A 21,245-nucleotide genomic window follows, 5' to 3' on the forward strand; every position below is an offset into this window, starting at 1 on the left:
AAATTTACTACAACATTTAAAAAACACCTTTATGAGCTATTAAAAAATGTATACAATTGATAGATAGGACAAAAAGAAATCCATTTTTTCCAGGCAGGTGTTTTCCAGTTATCATTTTATTAATAAAATTGAATATTCAACCTTTAGGGTGGGACCAGCGTGTTGTTGGAGAGTCCAGTGGAGGAAAGATCAGCATCGTCAACCAACAGCTTGCAGGAATATTCCCCCACTGTCACGGGTAAAACTGCTCTCTTTTCAGTCACTCATACCAAGAGGTATCATCTACAGCATTATGTCTCCCTGCAGATATTTAGTATAATTTCTTTTAGCAGATGTAATGATTTTCTGTGTCTGTCCTGTTTAACAGAAGGACTTGAGGAAAGCAATGTGACCGTGAGTATCTCTAAACATCTCCCGCTTGTTCTTTCTGTTCCTCCTTCATTCTTAAATTTGATCCTGTCCTGACCCCTTCGTCTCCAGTGGTCGCTGTAGTGGCTGTAGTCAGACTTGTCCTCTCACCTTTCCTCTCTTTCTGTCCTTTGGCCCGTATACATGTGTGTGTGTGTGACTGTTGTTCGGGTCTGGGTAGATTGAGACCCCCATGTTGAACTTGGCTAAACGTGTTAATCACTGGGTCTGGGACCCCAATGAGGAGCGTAAACGCTTGGAAAGGTGGCAACAGGAGCAGGAGCGTGTCCTCCAGGTACTGTAGTGTAATGGTGTGTATGTGCATGGCTCCACGAATGCTTAGCAGAGAACAGTCGGCACATGCTGTGCTGGATGCACTTATATATGTTTTATGTGTGTGTCATACATGTGTTATTGTGCATACAGCATTTAACACCAACAGTGTTTCTTTGCAGGAGCAATATGAGAAAGAACAAGAGAAGCTGAAGAAGGAATGGGAGAAAGCACAGCTAGAGGTGGAGGAGGAGGAGAGGAAACACAATGAAGAGGTACAAACACGCAGACACGCTAAAAATAAAACACCTCATGTTCTGGTTTTGTTTTTCCATCTTTGTTTGTTTGTTTTCACTGTGCTTCTTCCAGGAGAGACGGATTCTGGAGGAGACAGTCACACCACTTAATCCCACCGGCTTGTTGAACCAGCAGTCAGGACAGACAGCGACGCCTTCGTCAGCCCCAGAAAACAACAACAACACAGGAGAAAGAAACGTTCCCCTGCAGCACAATGGCCAAAGAATCTCCACAGGGAATGAGGATCAGCACGCATCCAAGCTGCATTTTTTCCAGGGTAGGCGTGAAGCAGACATCACTGATACGCAAGAAGCTCACTCAGTTCTTTTCCAACCACGTATTCCTCAGAGTTTATGAGACAAAGTTTCATTTTATTCTGTATTTCTGTAGATTCTGCATGTGATGGTGAACCTTCAAAGAAACTGGAGCTGTGGAAAACAGCCTCTCTGGACCGCAACCCTCAGCTGAACCAGGCGCAGATTGTTAAAAGGTAACCAGGACGCTTTATGTGTGCATTCATCCTGGGAACAAATGACTAGAAGTATTGCATGAATAGGTTTTACATCCATATGGATCTTTATGCTTTATAGATTACAAACTAAAGTAAATATAATTTCTGAGGTGCTCATTTGAAGTGAAAAAGGGTTAAAGCGTATTAGTGATTTCTGCATGCAGAAGACGAATACCTAAACAGATCAAACACCGGCACCACTTGTTCTCAGTATAAAGAACACCTTTGCTGTGACACCAACGGCTTTTAGCTTGTGGCCTTTTAACTTGAGCATCATGAAGACATGACAAGCTATGTTTCAATAGGATGGATTGGAAGCAAAAGCTATGCAACTGTTTGAAAAATAAATAAATAAATGAATAGGACATACACATATATATCAGGTAAGAATGTCCACTTATTATGATGCTTTTTATTTTTTACAGTAACTTTGAAAAATGATAGACTCAAGTTACTCATATGCATTTGTGAGTGTATTTACTTTCTGTTTTTTTTTCTTCTTCCTTTATTTTGCACCTAAGATCTGGATCACATGATGCTGTAATAAGTAAACAGCAGCCCTCTCCTTCAACACCTCAACCTCCCTCCCCCACCAGGTAATGGTGTTAGCGCACATACTGTATACACAAATAAATAAAACCAGCACTGTAGTTTGAAGATTGGTAATGTTGGCACAGTCACTGAAGAGACCACCTGGTACTGCTATGACTAAAATAAATGCAGCATTTGTTGTGCTTCATTTCTGATGCATCAAACTTGGCAGAGCTGCAGTTGAGGGTTTTTGGAAAAGATTCAATAACATCACTGTTTACTGACTCGTTGTTATCATGCTGTTATCTACTCTCTAATTTACTCCGGCCTGGTAATAGCGATAAGAAGACTTATTGTATTTTAAAATCCATCCACGTGTTTCTTATTCTGAGAACTTAATGTTGTTCATTTTGGCCTTCCACTTTTGCAGCTGTTACTGATTAAGTTATTTTTTTCTGGTGTCATTTTTCAAAAAATAGCCCAGGCCTTAAGGAGTTAATTTGATAAAGTAGAGCTTGTATCTGAATAGCTGTCCGTTTCCCTCCTACTGTCTTTGTCTGTGTAGGTGTGTTAGTGGAAAGAGACTTTGTTCTGGTTGTTCTCAGCCTCTGGGAAAAGGAGCTGCTATGATCATCGATACGCTGGGACTGTTTTTCCACATACAGTGTTTCAAGGTATTGTTTCACTCTAATCCACATATACACATTGATTGAGAAGTCATATGCAGAAGTAGCATTTGAATTCTTTATGTGCAAAAGACCTTTTTTCGCAGCATTTTGTCTTGTCATTGCAGATAAAGCACCAGTATAAAATAATAACCCAACAATGGCTGAGTTCCATGAAACGACATTGGTCACAATGTCAGTCAGCATGCACATTTCAAAGTGCCATCTTAAGAGCTAATCTTTAACAGATTGCAGATATTGTTGCTGTTATCTGCTGTGAAAATGAGCTGTTACATACATTATAATTTTTTCAAAAGGTAGTGAATAGTAAGATAGCTGGCACACTGCAGGAGTGGAAAGCAAAATGAAAAATTCTTGAGAATTGTCATGTTGATTGTTTGTAAGATTTAGCCATTTGAACTAGTCTAAAACAATCCTTCATATGTGTAATGTTGTTCACCATATGTCTCTCCCCAGTGTGGGGTGTGTAAGGGGCAGCTGGGTGACGCCACTGCAGGGACTGATGTAAGGATCCGTAACGGACTGCTGAGCTGCCACGAGTGCTACATTGCATCTCGAGGTGAGAGCACATGCACCAAGACACACACAGACTGACACACGTATCTTGTCTTACATTAATTGTAAGAACTGGCCATTAAGTTTGTCGTGTTTCTATACTTCGTCTTGAGCAAAATCAAGAGTTTCTCAGTCATTTAAGAGGATTAAATGCATAAGCAAAACTTGATAAGTACAAGGACGACCAGCTCTTTTTTGTGTGGGGGGACTGTAAAGTAGAAGGCATATATGATATAAACAAGAAGCTTGCGGGTAAACACGGGAAACAGCATTTTCTGGTGCTTGTTTTCAGGATATCTAAAATAGTTAATGTAGTTTCACATATTTACAAGCACCATCTGTACTAATGGTTTTTGAGAACCTAAACCTGGTTAAAGTTTTTCACTATCCATTTTTGGTTACATTTTAAAGGAATGACGTGACGCAGCGGTACGCACAGATAATGGTGGAAAGAAAAATTTGAACAATCAAGAGAACAGAACTGATTAAACACTGGAGCTCTGCCTCTTTTTTTTTTTTTTTTTTACCCCAATACAAACCTGATTAATTGCTGCAGGAAGTTGGCTTGAATGGCTTCATGAAAATATATTTATGTTTGATACAGTCTGCCTTGTCTCAGCCACTAGAGGAAACATTTTCCTTCTTTCATCCATCCATCCATTATTTATACACCGCTTAATCCTCATTAGAGTCACGGGGGGGCTGGAGTCTATCCCAGCTGACTTAGGGCAAAGGCAGGGGTCGCAGGGCTACATTTAGAGACAGACAACCAAACACACTCACATTCACACCTATGGACAACTTAGAATCACCAATTAACCTCAACATGTTTTTGGACTTGTGGGAGGAAGCCGGAGACCCCAGAGAGAACCCATGCTGCACGGGGAGAACATGCAAACTCCACGCAGAAAAATCCCGGTGCCCCCAACCGGCAACCTTCTTGCTGCGAGGCCACAGTGCTACCAACTGCGCCACCTTGCAGCCCTTCCTTCTTTCAAACTATCCTAAAACTGTTCATCTGAAGCTTATATTGACCTTTGTCTACATCGTCTGGCTCGGCTCTATGTCGCAGGACTCCTCAGTGTTCTGATCCTAAAGCCTCAGTTAAAACAGTCAGTTCCTCTTAAAAGTTACACAGTCCAGGATTAAAACAAAGGGAGACCATGTTTTTACTGTTTCAGCCCCATCACTGTGCAACAGGCTCCCCCTTACTGTCAGTCAGTGCATCAGCTTATAAGCCGACCTGCACAGATGGACATTTGTAGAATATTTTAGAATTTCTTTTCTAAAGCCTTTATAATGCCTAGCTCTAACCCTTTCTCTAATCCAAACCTGTTTCCTGCATTAACTCTCGTCTGTCTTTATTTCAGGTGTCAAACAAATTGGCTCCAACAACTTTAAGATGATACAAACTCTCTCAACCTTCATGTTAAAATATTTTAAGACATTTTCCTGTGTTTGTTTGCAGGCAGGGGTCAGCCCACTACCCTATGATGCCCCTCTTTTGGAACTGGAACCTTACCACCACAGTCAGTCATTGGATGGAGAACAATTATAAAACCCTGAATCACATTATGGAACAATCCTCAAAGCTTCGGAAACTTCCTAAAATGCACAAACAGCCAGGATGGGTGTTCATGACAGAGAAACCGGACTGACATGTGGACTCAATGACACAACAACATGCACATACAGCACTATAGATGTACTTCCTAAATGTACACATGTATACACTTCGTTTTAATATGTGTAGCATGGCTGTAATCTAGAAATCAGTATGTTTAGGCCTTTGCACATCCATACAAGACACTTAAATAAGGATCTCTTCTGTTGCAAGCTAAACATGCTGTGCTAAAAGTTGAACACCGCTGTTTTTAACACATTGGTCCTCATTAGCTCCTGCTTCTGCACTGATCATGCGACTCCACTCCTTGAGTGCGATGCAAAGTGGTTTGGGTTGGATGACCTGAAGTAGCTTGACCATTATAATGCCTTACTCATACTGTCTCATTCATTTTGGATTTTGTGTTTACAGTTTTGCATGAAAAACGAACATATATAAGTTATTGTGAGTATTGCTCAGATGGATAGTGAGTTGTTATTTTTTCAACGGTGGAACTTTAACTGTTCTCTTGTATGTTGTACATCATTATGATCATTTTGAATTTTTTTTGGAAATCTGGCTAACTTACACAAGCTTTTTCTTTATAATTCATTTTACAGGAATGAGAATGCATGTTATTGAGTAATAATACTTGTTCTTTGGATTTTTAAGATTTTCCCTTTAGGATGTTTTAGCCATTGTTTCTTCTCATAGACTGACTACATCTGAATCGGTGCCTTATGTAATGAATGCGAGGGCGAGTGTACAGGATGTGCAGGAGTATTTCACACTCACACTGACCTCTGGGTCTACGCACATTGTTTGTTTGTGTGTGTGTGTGTGTGTGTGTGTCATGAGTGTGTGCATCTATAGGTATGAATGCAGTGTGTGATCTGACTTGAAGCACAGTTCCATACCAGCAAAAACAAATGTTAAATGGATCAGCCTCTCCTAATCCCCTGCTGTCCTCTTCCACTTCCTTCATTGAACAAAACCAATGACACAAAGTTATTTGCTGCTTCCCTGTTCATCGTTCCCCCATTTTACGACAGTTTGCAATGTCCTAAAGTCTCTCCTCGTCTGCCTCTATCACAAGTGTTGCCTCCCCAGAGTCTGAGCTGAACTCCTTCCTCCTCTCTGTCTCACTTCTATCTGGACACCTGACAGCATCATCATCATCACTCAGAGGAACACAGCTCAGTTTGTTGTCTTTTATAGCAACTGTATGTTTATCAATAAAATATTTTAAATGGGATGTTGCCAGTTCTCGTTTGGGATTACTTTAATTAACCCAGTGGAACTAAAGTTTGCTGTTGAGTGGATGAATATATTGTGACTTTACAGAAAATGTCTGTGGTTAAACCAACAATGAAACAGTGTCAGAAGAAATTCTATTCATAGTGTTTCTGCCAAAATGTACAAATGTTTGTGTTGTAGAAAATAGCACAACATTGTATAAGGTTATAAGTTTGTTTTTTTCCCCTGATGTCATAATTATGATCAAAGAATTTATAGCATAATCAAACACATTTATACGGAGCTCCTAAAGGGACATTGGCAGATTTTTATTTTTTATTTTTTTAATGTAGTTTTTCTCATGAGCACGAGATCATTCCCTGTTTCTACACACTGCAGGCGCGCACAATAGACCAGCAGTTCATCTCTGTGTGCTTATCTGAAAATAACAATACAGGATTTAGTTGACCTTTACTTCAATCTTGGACTCGGTTATAAGGATATTCCAGCACTACTTGCACATTGTCACCATTATATTCTCTCGGAATGACATTTAAAATGGATTTTAAAGTCTTGCAGTCTGGTGGAAAGGATACAGCTGTCTCCACCAGGTAGTAACTTTCATTCATGAACAATTACAAACTTCCTACACGGATACAGGTGGATGTACACAAAATGCAAGGAAAATAGATTACACGTCTCAGCTTCTTACATTTGAATATTTTCTAGTTTACTGATCACTGAGCAAGTTGTTGCTGCACTATTTGACTGCTCATGATGTTTAATTTCAGTAAATTTAAACTGGCTAATTTCATGACTATTTAAGGTGAGGGGGGGCCGAAAGATTTTTGTCCTCCGAAGGGTGGTCGAACAGAAAAAGTTTGACAACCACTGGTTTAGATGATTAAACTCATAGTTGTAGGTATGCTTACATTGGAATGTTTACTACCATGACAAACATCATTTTGCAAAATCTATTACAGTAGAACAAAACTGTCAAAATACTTAAAAAGACTACAATGAGGCTAAAAGTAAGACTAAAACTAGAATTAATTTCCCTGCACTAAATTTTAACTAAAACTAAATAAAACTAAAAGACTAAAATATATTAATGTTTCATTAAATTGCTTATTTTTTGTGTAGTAGAACTTATTCAACAATGAATGTACACACAAAGAATTGTATAAATAAGACAAACAATTTGACATACATGTGCTCATAATGATAAATGTATTTTGACAATTTTAAATTCTATCTTATTTAAAACACACACACACAAAGGGGACAATAGGATGGGCGTCATTGTTCTTTTTGGAACAGTTAAAAAAAAAACTTTAACAGTTTTATTGCTTTTTTTGTTTCTATATTATTTAGTGTTTTGATATGTTCTTCAAAGTCAATAGATAATTTAACTAAATTTGGTTTTACATTTGCCAATCTACATTTGTGAATTTGAAATTTGTGATCAAACTACGTTATGACACTTTTACAGTCAATTTTAGCATCAGTTTTAGTTTTACACTATATATAGTTCTTTATTTGACTCCAGGTCCTTTGGAGGTAGGAACCACAGTTCAGCGGCGGACGGCGTCAGAAAGAGGGTGGAACCGGAAGTTCACCTGCGAGCTGCTACAGAGAGAATGTAAGCTGATGTTGTTTTTTGTTGTTTCACCTGCTTTTTAAAAACGGCAAACATCGAGGCAGATGGACTCGAAAGGACCGTCGCTTTATGCAGTATGTACCTGTCATTTATCGCCAACTGGCTGCTGCCTCAGCGGCGCTTTGTTCCATTGACGCTGTCTAGCTGTTAGCCTGGGAGCTAGCTGGAGCTAAAAACATCAAGATGTGACGCTGATTAGGAGTCTGCTCGTGTCATGCAGCAAGTTATCTTTGACAAATGATCAGATTAGCCGCATGCTAGCCTTACACAGCGCTACCGTGGACTGTGACCTCCGCTTGTGGTCAGTTATGTCGTAGTTTTTCGGCTGTTTTATGTGTTCAAAGTAATCTCGGCTGTTTGTTAAATGTTTGTTTTTCAGCTCATTAGCATACATGGCTATCTAACAGACACCGACTGTTTTGCTCTGCTTTGTCCATAAATCTATTTCAGTCGGTTCCTTGTTTTTATTTATGGTGTGTCTCATTAGTCATCCCTGAAATGTGGTGACACATTATGCTTTGGTCTGAAATACACGCCAAGTTTTAAGATATAGAGTTTTAGAAATAATTATTCGACCATCTATTGCTCATTTCACCAAGCCTACACTGAAGGCCTTCAACACCTGTAGTTTTGTTTGTATGTTATGATTGTTATTAAATTGCTGCATGTGCTAAAAGACATGGAAAAAGTCTCATAACAATTTATTATGTACAATAAAGTAAGTAGTGAAATTGAGTAATTGAGACAAATAAATTATAAATTTTTACTAGATTACCTTTTTTGAGTCATGATTATTCAGCATAAGCTGTAAATGTACATTGAACAGATAATCCATACTAAATTATCTCGCAACAATGTTCTAAATTCAGCCATCTTGGTGCTTTAACAAACAGGGATACAGTGAGAGAGCCTTTGATTACCAGCGTTAAATCAGCAAAACAGCTGAAGAAGACAATGCAGAATGGCTCCACCAAGAATCAGGAAGTAGGAGGCAGTAAACAGTGCTTGCAGTCGTCTAATAATCATTTCCAAAGCTGTATTTCTGTATGACTGCATCTGTATGTGAGGGGACTGTATAATATGTGAGATGATGTAAAACTTTATTCTTCCCTTCAAGAAAATGTATTATTACAAAAACACTAGACAGGTATGTTAAAACAGGTCGCAATAAAGGGGGGAGGGGGGTCACGCATACCTTACCCTAAATTAACTTATATGAATAAGATTTATTGACAGACGTAATACTACAATTATGTGTTCATTTCAGCAGGCAGGCCCCTCGATAGATATGACTCGGAGCATGGAGGAAGACTCTTTGGTGGATGGGCCGCTGATTTCTGCTGATGCCCTCCACTCTGCCATCAGGAGAGAGTTTCAGCCTGTGCCAACACATTTCCATGCCGGCTTGCTGTCCGTACTACATGTATGATACACAACGTTTACACACACATGCTGTGTTTATAGAAAGAACAACTGAATTTAAAGAAAAACTGCTAAAAACACAATTTAAACTGACTAATGGTGATTATTCTTATTATAATTTGATATCATGATACCAGTTCTTGTTATTGTATTGTATTGTAGCACTGCCACAAATATCTTGAATGGTGACGCGTTTAATTGATTAATTAGAGAATGAATTCCTGAACGAGTTTTTAAAGATAAATGTCAGACATTTGCTTGTTCCAGCTTCTCCAGTGTAAGAAATTGCTACTTTCGTCAGGTTTTTATCATTGTGAACTAAATATCTTTGGGCTTTGGCCTGCTGACTGGACAAAACAAAATACTTAAAGGTGTCAACTTTCTCACAAAAAAGAAAAAATTATAAGGTAACAACACAGCATGGAGTGAGCTGTGCTTAGTTTCTTTTTGTCAAACTGTGGCAGGAAGTCCTCTTTCATATAAATCATGGTAAAAACACAAACGTCTCCCTCTCACTCACACCTGAACTGTCACAAGAGTCTCTAAAAACCGAGGAGACACGTACAGTACATCGCATAGCCTGCATGCAAACAGATATACATATATGGAAATACACAAAAACAATAACCTCTTGATGTGGAATGATGGATCTGGAATCATAGGTTCATATAAAAATCTAAAATTAAAAGTAAAACCAAAAGAAGTGTCATCTGAATTGGTGAGAAAAACAATAGTCTCTATTGCTCTGGTGAGCAAGACTGCGGCTGTTTTTTTTATTTTCTAAGAATAAACAGGTGAAACAACAAGCCAATGTGGTGTCATGACAGTCCCTGTTAGGATTATCTGACTTATGGAGCAGATGTAGATGCATTTGTCTCGTCTGTCCTGTTAACCTGCTAATTCACAGGAACCTTTGTATTTTCTGACTCCTGTAATAGTCAAGTGTTGGTCTGTGCTTAAGTCACTGGTTACATCTGTCTCACTTCCTCTGCTTTCTTCCTCTTTTAAGGTTTTGTACGTTGTGTTGTCCATATGCCTGGGAGTGCTGTGTGTGTTGAAATTTGGCCAAGAGGATGTGTGTATGAAAATTCTGGGCAACGTGAAAGGCGACAGCGTCATCGTGTTTGCAAAGGTGGCTCTGTGGGCGCTGGTGGTGCTGTTCACTGTCTGTGTACGCCGCCACCACAATCGAGTCCGGAGCAGAGGATACCTGCGATTCTACAGACAGACACAGGACCTGAGATACCTGCCGCTCACCATTCACTCTACAGGTACAACTGCACACATGTTTTTTTTTTAAATCCATCTTTTGCACAGTCTAATTTTTCACACTTGGTACTTATTGATTTATCTTGTTTTTATTTTATATTGTCTATTTTGTTTTAGATTTTATGTGTGCCTTCAGTGTTGGGTGTCTTGTGTGGTTGTCTGTGTTTTTCTTTTAGTGTAGCTGCTGTAACAAGTAATTTCCTGTGAAAGGATCGTTAAAGTAACTAGCCTATCCTGTGCTGTCAGGGTCCTACAAATCAAGTTACGACTCAAGTGCAGGTCAGTGTCGTCCACAAGGTGGCAGCAGAGCCAAAGCATCAACATGTTTTTGTATTTCTGTGTGTGACTAGGAAGTGTTGCGCTGCTGGCTCTTCTGGCTGCAAGATTATCTCAGACTGTTCACACCTACATGATGCTCAGCGTTCTGGGGTTGGAGCTCCTGGTGACGGTGCCATCCCTTATCTATTACACAGGTAAACTGATCTCAGTTATCCCGTTTTATGATGAGTGAGACTGTCTCACACTGGGATGGAAGATTGATTCTTTTGTAAGACTGCAGACCTCCAGGACGTTTAAAACCATAATTAAGGAATTTTTTATAGTTCTGAATTTTCGTAAGATTGGTTGAGAAGCAACAGTGATGACAACCTTTTTGAAAAGTTCAGTGATTTTAAACTATATGCTCTTGGAGCAGCTGCACGAAAAAGTCAAAATGCTCTGGGGAAAAAAACCTGGATGCTTTTCTCTTGGCAGCTGCTTACACTCCTCATTGGAAACAACTGAAAAAAGATGCAGGCCCTCAGAAAAATACCCTACGTACTCAGTGGAAACCTAGCTTTACTGAGCAGCAATAGAAATATATCAGCAGTTAAAACGTAGCAGTGAATGCATCGTTTTTTCTCAGTAAGGAATGAAGACATTGATTTCTGCATCTGCATTTTAAAGAAGGAGTATTTCTCCTAATTAATAACTGTTTGCTAAAAGGCAGCCATGCGGCAAACCTACGCTAATGAAGTCTGTGTTGACTTCATTCTCTTCATGCCTTTAACAGATGAAAGAGGTTTGAGCAAAACTGAAGCTCGTGCACATGTGATGAACTTTGTTCTAGTCAATTTACATGTAGTAGTTTATCAGCTGACTATGTTTTTGTTCCATTGTTGCAGCCTCACTGGTGCTCATTCAGGCTTCTTGTGGGTGTAATATCAGCTGTTTTATATGGAGAGACACACCCTGTAGATTACATTACACACAAACACACACTCTACCCCCACTCTCTATCTGAGAAGCATTTGCATCACAAACCCTGCCCTGCCCTTTTCAGACTCGACAGCATGACAATCAACCTTTCAGCTCTCTGTCCACCCATTCCTGCGTCTCCCTCTCTCTGCTGATTCTTGACTTCTGATACAAACACCATGCAAACTTTGGTGGGTGATGCTCATGTCCATCTGTGTATGCAGTCCCTGTTGTCTCTGTTGCTCGGAGCTCGAGAAGTTACATTTAGCTTAAGTTCATACACTTTGATCCAGTGGTTGCACTGCGTAGTTGAAAATGACATGGGTTATCAGGACAAAAATCATTGTTTTGTAAGGTTGCTCGTGGTATAAAATCTATATTGTAGCCCCTTTCTTATTTTACAGTTGAAGTCATAGCATTAGGGATAATGTGAGCAGCCAGTCAGACTGTGTCATCATCCGTTGGGGTCGGACAAATTAGAAGTCGCCGCTGTGTTTGAAGGGTTTTGGCAGAACATACCTTTTTTTGACTCAGATTTATTTATATTATTTATCTTTTCTTTGTATGTTTGATAAATAATGGATCCTTTTGATGATTGATGTTTTTACTTATTTATTTCACCCCCCAAAATTGAAAAAAACCCTTCAGTCATCATGTACAGCATTTGCCATAGATATATATATAATAAAGGCTAGATGTCTTGTCCGCGCTGTGACAATGGAATCGCACGGCCACACTGGCGGCCATTTTGACACGGTACGCTCACTCACCCACAACATTGTGTTGTGGTGGTGCATGTACTTTTTAAGTAACCATAACTTGCTCAATTTTCTACCGATTTTCAAATGGTTTGGTTTTGTTATAAATGTCAGCAGTGTAGTTATAACACTGCACTTATGGATAATTATGTTACACTTTCAAGGCCAGCAACAATTAGTATTTTAATTATTTTATATTTTTTTTGTGTAATTTGAATTGTAGCCACGTTAATAACGTTTGTAAGAAACCAAACCATTTGTAAATCTGTCAAGATTTCAGCGAGATAAGAGTATTTACGTTTGTGCACATCACTCACCTTCCTTCACGTACCACGGGTTCCGCCAGAGAGCTTCCCCTTGGCAAGATGGCCGAAGGGTGAGCCCGTTCGAACGCCGCCTTAATACATCTAGCCTTTATTATATGTATCTATGGCCTTTGCTGTGCCCACAGACAGATGTTTCCCACGTGTAAAAAATGGTGGCCCTACATACAATCGAAATGAGCTACTGAGTTTTTGTTTGTTTTTTGCTTTCATCCATGTCTCCTATTGGCTCTGTGTAAACAAAGCCTACAGTTCAGACAAAGAAAAACAACACCCTGAATTGTATCACCTGACTGTGAGCCAACATTTTATTGTTGGAGAACTTTTAAGTGAGACATGTACAATAAAGTAAATTTGATGAAATTGGATTTGGATGATTTCTCAGGGAATAGTGCGTCACAGATACAGACTAATTCAAAGACAATAGGAAAGTTCAAAATCTGACAAATCCTTCCGTCTTTGTTTATTTTTTCCTCTTGCTGTTTGTCTGTTTCTTTGACAAACTGTGCAATTTTCAATCTATTTTCAGAAGATAACCTGCCTTTTAAAACCACTGGCGGGTTTTGGGGTTTAGAGGGTTAAGCTCTGTCCACTTTAACATCAGTGAATATGTTTTGGGGCAATCTAAGAGGCAAAGTGTTTCATAGTTGGAAACTTAACCCTCCAAGCAACAAAATGTGTGACAAACTTGACTCTTTGTTTGTTTTTGTTTTTAATTTTGGACAACAGTTGTTCAACATTAAAAAAAAAAGTCATGACATATTTTTACATTGATCAACGGTAAAGAACAAACATTTGGTAGAGGCCAACACACGAATCTTCCTGTCGGTGCGTAAAGGAAAGCTGCTGTTAAAGATGCCCAATCAGAGGATATTGATATTGCAGAATCTTCACTGAAAGGAAATCCATATTAAAGGTGTGTTTGGCTGCTGAGGGGCACAGATGTCAGATCGAGATACCAGTGAGCCAAGCGGAGAAGATAAGACGCTTTAGGATTTAGCCTAGCCAAGGGGTAGCCCTCGGCCCCCTCCGCCAGGGAGACACACACATTGTCCCTGTGTTTACAGTGCCGGTGATCCAGGCGGCGACGGGGGTATCACTGTTCGCCCGTCGCATTCCTGCTCAGATCAGTGCAGTCAGGCACGACACAAACCGAGCGACGCCTCGCAGCGCAAACCAAGCACAAGCACACACACTTTGATCGATGCGGAGTAAAGGTGACATAAGTGAGATCAGGGAAACAAAATGAAAAGTCTCTTTTTAGAGGAGACACAAGAGGCAGAGATATAAAGCCTGCAGCTATGAAGTCCATACAGGAAGGCCTCGTTCAGCTCTTCTTTGAAGTGCGTGCCGATTGTGAGTGCGTGTGTGTGTGTCTGTGTGTCTTTGAGGTTTTCTGTATGTTTCTGCCTTTCTCATTTTAACATGAATACACTCTCCCCTATAGACCTCCATGCACATCAAAGCCGTGCCGCGGCCTTCAAAGGCTAAACCTAGAATACATCTCTCTTTTCTGGCTGACCAGAACTTAGTGTAAGCACTGCAGGGCACAGGGTTAACACACACACACACACACACACACACACACACACCATCTACTGTAAGACGGGGCGAAGTTTAAAGAAATGCTGATTTCACGTTTGAAGATTTAAACCATATTGCTGATCATAAATACGTTGTTGTCGTCATTTACACTTTCTTCATGCCCATTGTTGCAGTCACTGAGTGGAAGGGGAATATCGCAAGTATCACAGCAGTATCTTAATATTAATATATGAATAATTACCATTGAGAGCAAGCGCTCACTCCATTTATTTAGACATGACATCTGTAAATAGTAACAGTATTTTAATAAGACAGTTTTGTAGCAGCATACATACAGGTGGCTGATAGGACATTATATAAATGTATTTATTGAATCTATAGTCAATACATATAACTACACCAGAATGATAAATCTGAACATCTTGGGCGGTTAGCTTGCATTAAAAATTGCTTCTGCTGCTGCTGCTGTTGTGTTATTTTCACACCGAAGAGTGAAAAAATAGCTAGTGTCATTTACCTTTACTTCTGATGCAGCATGAAAGAAACACTAAGAACACAGCGCTAGCAACGACGTGGTTTCCCATTTTCAGATTTGTTTTCGTTATTTGTGATTACCCTTGACTGCATCCACACGATATTTTCATTTTATATTACATACCTGTGATTGCAACGTTTGCGGTTAGTTTCCACATGACTCCAGCTTTTTAGGAGCCATTAAGCAGACTTCTGGCAACATTGCAGACACTATTTTAGATTGGTGGAAAACACAGACTTATGGAAACAATGACACCCATACTCACTATCTAACTGGGTTTGAACTATCATTATGTGTTGTTCCCTGATTTATCACAGTCCTATTGCGTGACTTTTTTTCCATCAGCCTTGACTAGCAGTGGTTAATTCAACATCATTACTGACTGTGTTGTCTATGCCAGCAGATGTTGCGCAGTTAAAGAAATCTGTGGTCTTACTTTTAGTCATTGCAGTTCTTCTTCTGTACCTTTCTCAACACAGAAGCAACCAACCCCCTCCTTGGTGTTTATACTGGTAATTGCGTGCCGAGTGCACATGAATGGTCATGTGATAGGCATTTAGATGCTTTAGTATGCACTGAGATTATTTCAGAATTTTCTGAAACTGAGCTGAAACTCTTGTCTGGACAGAGATCATCGTATTAGTGGGAATGGGGACTTGGAAAACTTGCTCCCAAGGAAAATACGCTACTGACTTATGCGCTAAAACTAAGCAATAACTGTAAGTTCACTGACTTTGTGAAACTATGGTTAGGAACCTGCAACCACCTTGCCACAGCTATTGTAGAAAAATGGAAATAAAATCGAATAATACCAAAGATACATGTTGTGGTATCAAATATGAAACAAAGCCAAAAACAAGTTATCTGAAAGTTGTTTTTTTTCTGCAGCCTGAAAGTGTACAAAATACTTAAACCGTACCTGTTTGTGATTTTCTTAGCTTTGCATCCACAGAGAATTTTGAGGTGCAGACGATACTGTATATTCATTACTTACAATAAGGACCTTTTAAAGTCTGTATACTTGTTTTCTAAATGTTTTGCTTTCTTTTACACATTGCTGTTAAGTCTGAGCTCAATCTTCTCCTTGACCCAAGCTCTCAAACCTTTTCCCACTTCCACAGTTTGATGAGCAGGCTTTATTTTTCCACTAGACTGTAGACTTGCATACTACTTTACAATCCTTTCATAGCGGAAATTGCACCTAAAAGGTCACTCAGCAAGCTGTTCTCCTTCGTCTATCGGTGGCCTATTCAGAACCAAGTATCGGTCTCTGTGCTTGCTGGGGTCAATTTCCTTCCAGTTCTTTGATTGCAGTGCAAGCAGTGGAAAGTTGTTGAGCCCTATATGTGATCCCATTAACTGTTAGCACCTCTGCAGCTCTGCTGTTATCACCTGGAAATGTGCACTTCTGGATGAGTGATTGAAGCCTCTCAGATGTGAGCAGACCTGGTCTGAGCTGTGTCTGTGCAGCCGCGTGAGAGTCTCTAACAGCAACGTGTGAAATGTGTCGCTTCCTTTACACTGCTCCCCTCTCCTTACATCCATCCGTCCATCTATCCAGCCATCCATCCTGGTGTGTCTATCTGCTTTTATCTCTGCTATATTACACTCAACTCCACAGACTTACAAAACCTTCTCACTGATCACATGTACACAGTTATAACAAGCAGCATTCAGTGTGTTGCATATACCTGCACCGCTGACTTGGTGGAATTATTGTTGACACCAGAGTAACCTTACTTACAGTAACTTATGTTGAGAAGTTGATCTTGCAAATTACTGTTGGGATTTTCAATTAATTAAAACAGTAGACATACCAAGAACAAACAATGGCAGAAACAGAGAAGTCCAGTCAAACATACACAGGCTTTTATTAACCCAGACATCTGATGTAATATTCTACATAACCAGGTCTATCAACATAATTAGAAATAAACAAGTTATATGAAAGAGAAACACTAAGTTCTAATCGTCACATAGTAGAGCTAAAGGGCATTATTTTGTGGAAGTCTTTGTTGTGATAGTTACTGCTGAATATCTAAAAAAAAATACATAAAGCAATGTAAGTTATACAAGTTATTGATATACTTAGTTGCTCGCAGCTATAATAAAAATTTGCCAGAAGCTTTTGAATATCGGCATTCCTGCTACAAAAAAGAAAAATAAAAGTCAAAGTTTTAACAATATTTAGAAATGTATTGTTGTTCAAGGATGTAATTACAGTAACTTTATAGCAAACTTTCCTAATCCACTGAGTCACAGATGCATAAAATATTGCTTGAGACAGCTTCATATATTAATTCATTCCTACTTCTTTTCCCTTTTTGTTTTGTTTTTTTGTTCAAGGTACAAAAGGAACACGTGTTATAAATTGTGAATGTCTAATTGTGACTCTCGAATTTATTTATTTATTTTGCTAATACAGTATTTTCAAATGTCATTTTTTTAATGCAGTGTTTGTTTCTTTAAAAGTCAAATTACTGGAGAAAACTGGTCTGAAAATAAATGTTCAAAAATGCTCAATACAAGAAATTCTAAGATATCTTCTGTAATCTCTGCACCATTAAAAGTAAGACATTTGAAGTATAAAAAGCTGGGAATTGTTGTGTCTTACCATGTTGGCATTAATTGTAAAGATTTGACAGTAACTTGCTGCTCTGCTTCATCATCTTCTACAACTAACAGCCTGCAAACAAAGGCTCCTCATCCCTTTTTGTCTTTTTACCTTCTGTTCTTCTCTTCGCCACTTGATTTCTGTCTTTCAGGAATGTCTCTCTCTCACACATACTTGCTTGCTGTTGCTTTATTTACACACACGCACACACACACACACACACACACACACACACTCAGATTTACGGCCTCATTATGCAGGAATGTGCAGTATTTCTATGGACTGTGTGTGAGTGTGGATGCTGAGATGCTGCACTGTAGCAAAGTAAAGATAGCGCTCTTTAGAACCTCCCTGACAATTTCCTCTGGCTAATGACACTCCAGTCTTATCAATACTCGGCCAGCTCCTCCCTGCTGCCCTTCCTCACACACTCGCCCGGCGTCCACACACCGTGGCCTTATCTCTGGTCCAGCAGCTCCAAACTGTGGCCGCTGTAACTGCTCGCCGTGCCCACCGCGGCCACACCTCACTGCTAGCTCCACCCCATGTGTAAAGGTGTATGTTTAGGGTGTGAGAATTAGAGGTTTGAGTGCAGGATATGGCAGCCCATAAGGGCTAAGTGCAGGATATAACAGCCTGTGTGTGTTTAGGAGAGGGAGAGGGATGGAAAACAATAAAAAAAGCAAATGTGTGCAGTTTCTCACCTGAGTGATTAACATCGGTAGAAAGCTCGATAATGTCTGCGGGTCTTTACGTGCAGCCGACAACCTGAAACTTTGATGATTCTGTCAGAGAACTAACGGAAGATGTGTCTGTTTGTGTTTCTAGTCAAGGTGATGCAGTTCAACGGAGAGCGAGCTGCACCAGATGTGAGCCAGGAAGAGATTTCACACACCTACAGCGTCTCGAGCCAACCGACCGAGACCGGCTTCAGGTAGGCAAAAGCACGTGTGAACAAGTGTCAGATTTATGTTGCCTCTGAACTGAATGACGTCACTTTGACATAAGGGCTTCTGCAGCATGAAGTGAAGTAACTAAAGAGACAAGTGTCGGTTAAGATCTCACTTCCTGAGAGGACTGTTTTACATTTGCCATTTAAAAGTGGAGTCTGTAACTCTGGAGGAAGATTGTTGGGCTTTAGCTGATCCACACACACACACACACACACACACACACACACAACAGACAGCTAGCAGACCGTGCGAGGATATTCACCGGCTTTGACAAAAAGTGTATTACATTAGAATCAGTGACTTTACTTTTAATTATTCTCTCTAATGCACCAAAAAAAGTCAGCTCAGTAAACCATTAATTACTTGAAATGAGCCACTTATAACACTGAGCGTTCAGTGATGTGGGACTGATGGGGGGGGGGGGAACGTGTCAGAACACAACAGAAACACTGTGCTGACATCCAGCAAAAGGTTTAATACGCGCAGCATAAACCCGACACTGCTGAGCTGTAGAAAAAGGCAGCAAAATCCCACATATAGCTACATTCAATTAAAGGTGCGACTGACGGCAATCTGTCGGGGGATTCGGTGGTGAGAAGTGAGGTCGACAACCTTCGTGCGCTGTACACTGCGAAAATACAATTTAGAAATCCCTCACTGTTGCATCCTGTGAGACAGAATTTAGATGTCTTTATGCCACTGTACTTCAGATGCATCACAGCTCCCTCTTGTTTAGCAGCACCAAATATTGTAGTTCTGCTCACAATGGTGCTGTCATGTTTGAATGTAGCCATTATGATGTAACGGACGGCTATGTTTGGAGGCAACAAAAGCACTTAGTTAACCAAAGATTGGCTATATGCAATGTTTGAAGGAACTGCTGTTTTTTGTAAAGACCTCCACGCAAGTGTGATTGTTGGGTCTTATTTTGAAGAGTGAAATAAGCAGTTGGCATAATAGCTGAGCATTTTTACCTTCAAACTGCAGTGTAATGATGACAGTCTCCAAAACACAGATTCAGACTTCTGAGGATTCATATTTGACAAACTTAAGGAACCAATCCTGTCAACTTGCAGTGTGGGACTTTCTGTATCATTGTTCTTCAGAATAGATTTCTGGTTTAAACGTGTATGGCTGAATTACTCCAACATTACAATTTGCCGTTACGTAGTGTAGAGTAGTTTAAACAGGACTGTAGAGGAGCTGATGTTTTTGAGCTGCTCCGGCAGCAGAACACTGCCTGGAAAAAGAGACTTTGTAGGTCTGTACGTTCTAAACTTTAAGGCAGGAAGGGATTATTTTCATGGGAAAACCTGATTTTGATTTTGAAGTATTTGATTCACGACCAGAGTATGACGGTGTATGTGGGATTACTATATCCCCCACTCGCTGCAACTCGAGCACATCGGCTCACCTCTGGCTTTTTAAACTTTTGAAGCTACTCGACACAATGGCAGGTTGTAATACTGGAATAATTCTGCCACATGTTCATGCTGAAGACCAAGAGTGATGATACAGAAGGTCCCGCCTTGCAAGTTGACAGGATTGGTTTCTTAAGTTGGTTATATATGAAACCCAGGAAGTCTATGTTTTAGAGATTCTCCGTCGCAATCTGCAGTTTAAGGTGGAAATCCTCCGCCATTGTGTCGACTACCTACTCAGCTCACGGTGTGTCATCCAGCATATAAAAAACACAGTATAGACAAGCTAAGAAGGTGAAAACTTGATTTTCATTGCAGAGTGTCTTTAAGTTACTCTCAGCCAGTAGTGTTACAGATTCCAAATGTTAAAATGCTTATGTGCTGTTATTTGTGTCACAGAGGAGGCTCCAGCCTGGAGGAGGTGGTGGAGAAGCAGGCCGACCTGATAGAATACCTGAAGCAGCACAACACCTTACTGAGCAAGAGGCTGCTCAACCTGGCCGCTGAGCACTAACCACCGTCAGGCCTCCTCCTCCCCGAGAACCAGCCGACGACACCCTGGAGCCTGAACATTTTACCGCTCCGAGTGAAAAATCTGCGCCTTTAAAAGAGAGGACCGACACTGTAAGAAACACTGGATGAGAGACTCAAATAAGCGAATGCACCTGTACGCACAGGCTGAGACGGGAGGGCTCCTCTGTGAGGCTTCCTCACCGGAGATGGACAGATAAGGCAGGAGGAGGTGAACCGAGAGCAGAGGGCAGTTAAAAAAGCAAAGTGGGAGGCGGAGAGGAGGAGTCATGGGTCACAGATCAGAGGTGAGGGGTTTTTATCACTGGGTTACGACCCTCGGTGACCCACGTTTGCTGCCGCTTTTGTTACTGCGAGAGACACAGAACAGTAAAATTGTTTTAGAGATCATGTGCACTAAGGAGGGAGAGGTTTATCACGTATCCGGGTCAAACAAGAAAGAAGAGAGGTTAAACAAAAAGAGAAAAATGCTGTACAAAGTTTGTTAAATGCAATTTTATCTGTGAGAATGCGTTTGTGTCAATGATTTATCAACGTTCCAATAATGAGTTTGTGTATTTGTGATTCCAATAAATCTTTGCTATTCTTATGTTTGGTTTATTTAAGTAAGGTTTGGAGGATGAGTTGTCAAAATACCCAAACAAAGGGCGGGTTTGTCTTGTATAATGTGCTGGAGGAGCTAAAGGAAGGAGCTCACACAATGGAAACAGCGCAATGTCAACGTTAGCTGGTGTGAATGTTTTCTTCCCGCCTCACCTTCTCCGTGTTAAATTTCAACAGTCGCGGGAGTCTACGTTAACGAAACATCGATATCGTCATTTGAGCCCCTGGCGTTTGTCCCCCCATTGTGATTCCTTTATGCTCGGGCGTCCGTAACT

General features: G+C 40.2%; 2 protein-coding genes across 8 annotated transcripts in view; both read left to right on the forward strand.

The window, feature by feature from the left end:
* The window catches only part of LOC103365535 (LIM and calponin homology domains-containing protein 1-like), a 31,661-nt gene extending 25,599 nt beyond the window's left edge, over positions 1-6,062 (forward strand). For 3 of the 4 annotated variants that reach the window (XM_008292992.1, XM_008292995.1, XM_008292993.1), the window contains 10 exons: positions 148-238; positions 368-393; positions 590-703; positions 864-956; positions 1,051-1,255; positions 1,369-1,468; positions 2,011-2,085; positions 2,586-2,694; positions 3,163-3,265; positions 4,730-6,062. In XM_008292992.1, the coding sequence (XP_008291214.1) occupies positions 148-238; positions 368-393; positions 590-703; positions 864-956; positions 1,051-1,255; positions 1,369-1,468; positions 2,011-2,085; positions 2,586-2,694; positions 3,163-3,265; positions 4,730-4,755 (942 nt within the window). In that variant the 3' untranslated portion in view covers positions 4,756-6,062. The remainder of the gene's footprint in view (positions 1-147; positions 239-367; positions 394-589; positions 704-863; positions 957-1,050; positions 1,256-1,368; positions 1,469-2,010; positions 2,086-2,585; positions 2,695-3,162; positions 3,266-4,729) is intronic. The other variant, XM_008292994.1, reaches the window with a different exon arrangement.
* A 1,652-nt stretch (positions 6,063-7,714) lies between these two features.
* tmem192 (transmembrane protein 192) lies at positions 7,715-20,956 on the forward strand. 4 transcript variants are annotated; one of them, XM_008292996.1, is made up of 6 exons: positions 7,715-7,834; positions 9,028-9,183; positions 10,192-10,453; positions 10,802-10,924; positions 18,291-18,396; positions 20,236-20,956. In XM_008292996.1, the coding sequence occupies exons 1-6, from the start codon at positions 7,805-7,807 to the stop codon at positions 20,348-20,350; spliced, it is 792 nt and encodes a 263-aa protein (XP_008291218.1). In that variant the 5' UTR covers positions 7,715-7,804; the 3' UTR covers positions 20,351-20,956. The 4 variants fall into 4 exon arrangements, with proteins under 4 accessions (XP_008291218.1, XP_008291219.1, XP_008291220.1 ...); XM_008292997.1 differs by having other exon boundaries at positions 9,031-9,183; XM_008292998.1 differs by lacking the exon at positions 7,715-7,834 and adding an exon at positions 7,982-8,061.
* The last annotated feature ends 289 nt before the right edge of the window (positions 20,957-21,245 follow it).

The sequence above is a fragment of the Stegastes partitus genome, unplaced genomic scaffold, assembly GCF_000690725.1.
Source record: "Stegastes partitus isolate 25-593 unplaced genomic scaffold, Stegastes_partitus-1.0.2 Scaffold850, whole genome shotgun sequence".
Lineage (NCBI taxonomy): Eukaryota > Metazoa > Chordata > Actinopteri > Pomacentridae > Stegastes > Stegastes partitus.

Coding starts and splice junctions, on each gene's coding strand:
- tmem192 (XM_008292996.1), top strand. CDS start 7,805: ATGGACTCGAAAGGACCGTCGCTTTATGCA. Junction 7,835..9,027: donor AAGGACCGTCGCTTTATGCA/GTATGTACCTGT, acceptor TGTTCATTTCAG/CAGGCAGGCCCCTCGATAGA. Junction 18,397..20,235: donor CCGACCGAGACCGGCTTCAG/GTAGGCAAAAGC, acceptor TTTGTGTCACAG/AGGAGGCTCCAGCCTGGAGG.